This window comes from Buceros rhinoceros, unplaced genomic scaffold (assembly GCF_000710305.1).
Source record: "Buceros rhinoceros silvestris isolate BGI_N320 unplaced genomic scaffold, ASM71030v1 scaffold10075, whole genome shotgun sequence".
NCBI lineage: Eukaryota > Metazoa > Chordata > Aves > Bucerotiformes > Bucerotidae > Buceros > Buceros rhinoceros.
The window spans coordinates 9,202-15,088 of record NW_010411145.1 but is presented as its reverse complement, the minus strand read 5'-3'; the positions used below and the strand labels follow the sequence as shown (position 1 = coordinate 15,088).

The following is a 5,887-nucleotide window of genomic DNA, read 5'->3' as shown; positions in this document are numbered from 1 at the left end:
CGTACAGTCTGATTTGTTGTTCAAACTGAACACAAGTTCCAGATGAAGCCTGCAGGGACTACCTGAGCCAGCAATGTACCTTGCAGCAAAGGCTGCCAACCTGTTCTTGTGCTGCATTAGGAAAACCATTGTCTACAGTTTCAATGAGGTGATTGTTGTTCTCCACTCAGCACAGGTAAGGCCATGTCTGGAGTTCTGTATCCAGTGCTGGGCTCCCCAGTACAAGCAGGTACAGGCTTGCTAGACCAAGTCCACTAAAGGTGCATTAAGGTAATTAAAGAGTTTGCAGCACCCAGTAAGAGGAAAGACTGAGAGCTGGGATCATTCATCCTGGAGATGAGAAGGCTCAGCAGGAGCACAGAGGAGCAAGAAATCTTTCCAGTGTGTATAAACACCTGACTGAGGACAGAAGCAGAAAAGTAAAGATAAATCTAGACTCAGTGGCATCCAGTCACACAATAGAAGACAGTGCACACAAGCTGAACTACAAGATGAACCAATTTAAATGTAATAAGCTTTTTCACTATAAAGGATGGTCAAATAATGAAACAGGATGTCCAGAAAGGTTTTGGAATCTCAATCCCTGGAGATACTTGAAACTCAACTGGTAAGCTTGCTCCAGTTAGCCCTAATCTAAACAGGGGCAGATGGACAGGAACACAACTAAATTATCTCCAGAGGTTTCTTCTAACCTCAGTTATTCTGTAATTTCTTGGCATATTTTGATAAATGCCCAATAAGTTAGCTATAAGAGGAAGTCAGATATCTACTGGAATCCTGCTATGTAAATCTGTGCTTTTACTGCAGTTGCCTGGGAGAAGCAGATCACTTGTAAGAGCAAAAAGGGAAATACTTTGTTAAATACCACTGAAAATGTAATAAAATAATTAAGAGCAGGAAGTTTGGTTCACTGCAACAGTACAGAAAAAACATGTTGACAAAATAAGCAGAATATTTCCTAGATGAGAACACTCCAAAAGCACATGAAAAGCACTTACACATATTGATCACAGTAAGTTTTCAACCTACTGATGTTACTCTTGCTTGGAAAATTTCTGTGCAACTACACTGAAGAATGCAGAAACAACAGTGAACAATTTAGAGATTTTTAGCAACATGTCTAACAATGTGTAACAGAAATGAATCTTTTGAGGCTATCTGCCAGCAGGTCAGAGTTACAAACCAAGCACAAACTCAGCTACTAAGCATCCTAGACTGCTTAAGGAACAAATACAAATCAAAACCAGAAAAACATTTACCTGTGTTGTTTGGGGCAGCTGATGCATAAGAGAACAGAAACAAGCGTTTAAGCAGCTTAGGAGTCTGACTATGATGAACTATACCACTGACGATCTAGGAAAGGACCAAAAATTAACACCCAAACACAGACTAAGAGTGTCAGTGTAAACATACGAATTTTTTTTTACTCCCTCCCCCCAGGTTTTAAACTAAAGTCTTCAATGGGTTCTATCCCCAATAGCTAAAAAATTACTTTTAGAAAGCTTTCTGCACTGTTTGCAAGACATTATGCCTACTTGGCTTAATGAGAAGTATTACATGTGTTCAACTTACAGAATGACCCTTATTATTTCAAAAAAGGTGGTAGATCCTAGTTTGCCATTAAGATTAATCTGTCAAAAGTACTCAAGTTATACAGAAAATAACTGCTTTCCTATAAAAAAAGTCTAAAATGTAATAAAATTATGTACTACAAGCAGAACAGCTTTACAATTTGCCTGAGCTGAAGCTAACTACATGTAGTACTCTAAAGCTTCAGTTTTTGTCAAAGAGCCAGTGCATCTGATCTTTAACTACTCTATATAACGATATTTAACGAGTATAGTTAGCTAGAAATCAAAGTATTTTACTTTCTCAGTTGGGAATGATCAGAAAATACTTCAAGTTTAAGGGACCTTGCAGGATTAATTTTGTCTTTCCCTTAACCCCACAACTAAACACCTAACCCTAAGCTTGAAAAAGAAATACAAATCAAGTTATTATACTTACTCTTTTCACTTCCTCTTCTTTCGTGTATCTCAGGCAGAAATGAAATACTCTAAGGTCTTTACAGTAGATAATGAGCTTCTCTGGGTATTTTCTCAACTGTCCAGTTAGAAGTTTCTTTTTTTCATCATAAACTGCAAAATTAAAAAGTCTAAGTAAATACCAAAAAGAACTTTGCCATCATTTGATAAAGCTATCCCTGCTTGACCTTTTAAAATTGTCAAACTAACTCAAGCCCAAGTTTTAGCAAGTCAAAACAGGCATCCTACACCACAGTCTGGCAAGCCCTTGTGCTAATATACTCAACTTCTTTATTTTTAAACCCCGTAAAACTACTTCCTCCAAGGTAGAAACCAAATTTGCAGCAAGCCACCTGCTCAGTGGTTATTTCTATTCACATTCCGACTGCATAGGAAATTACAAGTTCTGACATGCAATAAAGAACATAATTCAGTAGTTGTGCCTGAGGGAAAGTCCCTAAACAACTGAGATCATTCAAAACTACTGAAAAAAAATTTTTTTATAACCACGATAAAGTTCCCAAGAGAGCACTTTGTTCACTTCTGTTTGGGGATGTATCGTTTCACAGCTTCAAGGGCTGCCAGCCAGGCCACTGTATATGAAACTAAATAGTGCCTCATAACCAGCTTCCACTACTTTCTCCCTAGTCCACCTAGTCTTCATGAATTCACCACTACTAAATACTCTGAATACTCCAACAACAGTCCAAGGTCAGGCTTCTCAGCAAAGCTTTCCCCACTACTTACAAGCTACCAGCCCCTAACTTTTGTAGCAATACTAAGCCCTGATGCAAAACAGTCATTGATTTACCTGTAAATTAAAACCTCATCTCCTATCTGTTTCGACAGTTTTAAGACATCACGAATCTCATAAAACAAAGTCCCCTTAGACAAACAAAAGGTATTGTTCGGGAATCTGGTATGTGTACTGCTCTGCATTGCTGTTGTTCTAATGAAGTGATTACCTCCGTATTTATAGGAATAGTCAATACACTGGAAAATCCTTGGCACCAATCTTAATCAGAGACTTATCACAGTATACTACTCTTTGCTTTGAATCATGGCATTTTGAAGGAATTGTTTTGTCCATCCCAGCAAGATAATTAATCTAAACATAGCTTTGACAAGCTGGAAGGATGAGACAACTCTTACCAATTTTTTAAAAACAATGTACGCGTACAAAGAGCAACAGTACTGTAAGACACTTAGAAGGGCGAGGCACGATTAAACCATGGGAGAAAGCTGACCTACCTCCATAGATTTGATCTACACATTGCAGGGTTATGTCATTTTCTCCTACAATCTTATTCTTAAATTGTGGCTCCTAGAACATGAAAAGAAATTCTTAGAATTGTCACACTACTAAGCAGTAGCACCTTCTCACAAGTAAAGGATGTATTCAGCACACATTTTAATATCACCATTTCTCTTAGAAGCTGTGCAAGGCAGAACACTGAGGAACCATTATTAAAATACAGACAGATGCAGGTTACATAGGCATAGTTTATAAACTGCAGATCCAGTTTCATTTAAGTCTCAGCCATGCTTGAAATGCAGATAAGAGTTTTTACTTCTCAAATAGCTTTGAAGTATGCATTTGTATTGAGAATCTCTTTCCAAACTAGAATCATTGCAGTAAACAGGAAATAGAGTAACTTGATGTGACCTAAACTCTTTTATGACAAGTTTCCTTGCTATGGGAACCTGGCAGGAAATAGAACGTCTCTTAAAAGAACAAGTAACCTAAGAATATTACAACATAACAGCCAGATTTATCACTGGGTAAAATGAAGACATACACAAGCCAATTCTCTTATCTACTGTTTTGCCAAACTTGAACTGAGTTGGGACTCCCTTCACTTTTATCATTCCATGAGTTCAGTTTAAAAAGGATTTGAATGATTCCACCTTTAGACTTTATGTTAAATATTATTACCAGAAGGATGATGTACACTACTACATCAGGAAATTACATTTTACATGAAGACAGCTGTGAATAAAGTTAACCTCATTCACGTTATTTCCCGGTCTGCAGCACTCTGAATTATGTGGCTAATATTGAGCTTTTGTTAAGAGAAGTATAGTTAACTCAGCATGCTATAAACGCAAGATTTAAAGTTAGTGATGGAATTGAAGTTAGCATGGTCACTAACAACTTTAGGATAAATCTCACATGATCTGTGGAAAAGGCTCTGCAGTTTTGTCCCAATTAATTCCTAAAGGTCCAAAAATTGTATTTGGCTGCAGAAGCCTTAGTTTCCTATTTAAACTCATTGAAATTTTACCCCACAAAATTTCCAACTACAATCTATGTATGTCACATCATATTTTGCTCATTCTTCTTCACTGTTAAGATTACCTGGCACTCAACAGCCACATAGGGTCTCCTTCACTTTTATCACCTAAGTAGATCAGATTTTCAGATGCTTGAGCACACTGAAAAAGTTGGTGCAGTACCATTCCTCTTTGACAGCTCAGTTTGAGCACCTGAATCAAAGTAAATCAGATTTAACTAAGTTCTAAATTTGGGGATCTTTTTAGCTTTTTTAATGTTTGCCAGTTCAACAGTAAGAGGCTTTTTAACTTTTGCAGTTAACACCTGACTGTGAATGGAATAATTCAGAGCTTTACTGAGCCACATAAGCAATTATCTTCAGCATTTCCACTAAGCATTAGCTTACTCGGTCCTGTGTAGCCCTGAAATGGTTCTGCAGGTGTAGCCAAGAGTCAAGCCAGACAGTGTTATACAATTTTAAAGTACATTTGACACTCACACTTTTGCAACTGCTATTAGACAAGACATCATAAATCAGCTTTAAACAAACCCTTAATTTGATTTTCAAGACAATTCTTTTTTTTTAAACTGAAGCTTCACAAAATTACCAATTCAGAAGAAATAAAGAGTTATAATCCACATCTAATATAAGTGTCCACATACAGCTTGCATTTTTACTTAAATAGTCATTAGAGCTTGACAAAGGATCTGCATGGACAAGATCAGATTGATTAAAATTAGTTTCCAGCCATTAGAACTTTTTATTAAATCTACATTCATTCTGTATCCTTATATATGGGAAAGATGGTTATTTAGTCAGAGACACTATATGTCTTCAGAGCCTGTTTGGTCATAATTAGAAGATTTGTCTTCCTACATTATCATCTGAAGCAGAATCATCATCAAGGAAAGCAATCTTGAAGTTTGTGCATACAAGTTTCCCGTAGGTGCCACGATTTGACCCATCTTCTTGTATATACTTGTATACCGTGCTCGCCTCACAAAGCAGCAGTTCACCTGTATAAAAGAAACACTAACTTGCAACATAACAGTTGAAGTATTTAATTATGAATGTCAGTTATCTTAAACCCAGCATTAATTTCCTGACAGCTTCTCATAACTGTATGTCTAAAGATATTTTTTCACTGTTCTACAAAAAAAACTAGGAAGCAGCTCCGTGAATCAGTACATTGATAACCTTCCAGATTATTAACATTACTTAAGATGGATTGAGTAAACTACATACATTTAGGAGTCTTTACCAGAGGTGCCGGTATGATGGTCTACTCAAAGTGTTAGGAGAGCAACAAGTGGACTTGCAGAGAACATCCATACGCGTGCGTACTCAAAAAAATACCAAAACCCCAAAGCCCATGGAAGAGTAGTTTATACAGTCAATAAATGAGCTGAAAACTTTTTCTGTTTTCCTCACTGCTAAACTCTAAGACTGCTGAAATATTTGAGTTGATTATGAGTTCTTATCTTTGTTTTCAGATGTTGCTTATTTTACAGGTCCCAGGGCTATTTTGAAGTTCTCAAGTTTGCATAAGTAATGGTCAATGAATTTCTAACCACAAAATCAGCAGGA

General features: G+C 36.9%; 1 protein-coding gene across 1 annotated transcript in view; it reads right to left on the bottom strand.

The window, feature by feature from the left end:
• MTMR12 (myotubularin related protein 12) overlaps nucleotides 1-5,887 on the bottom strand; it is a gene marked incomplete at its 5' end in the record, with an annotated part of 24,915 nt that overhangs the window by 18,251 nt on the left and 777 nt on the right. The window contains 4 exons of the mRNA XM_010135892.1: nucleotides 1,260-1,353; nucleotides 2,008-2,138; nucleotides 3,276-3,348; nucleotides 5,177-5,316. Of these exons, the coding sequence (XP_010134194.1) occupies nucleotides 1,260-1,353; nucleotides 2,008-2,138; nucleotides 3,276-3,348; nucleotides 5,177-5,316 (438 nt within the window). The remainder of the gene's footprint in view (nucleotides 1-1,259; nucleotides 1,354-2,007; nucleotides 2,139-3,275; nucleotides 3,349-5,176; nucleotides 5,317-5,887) is intronic.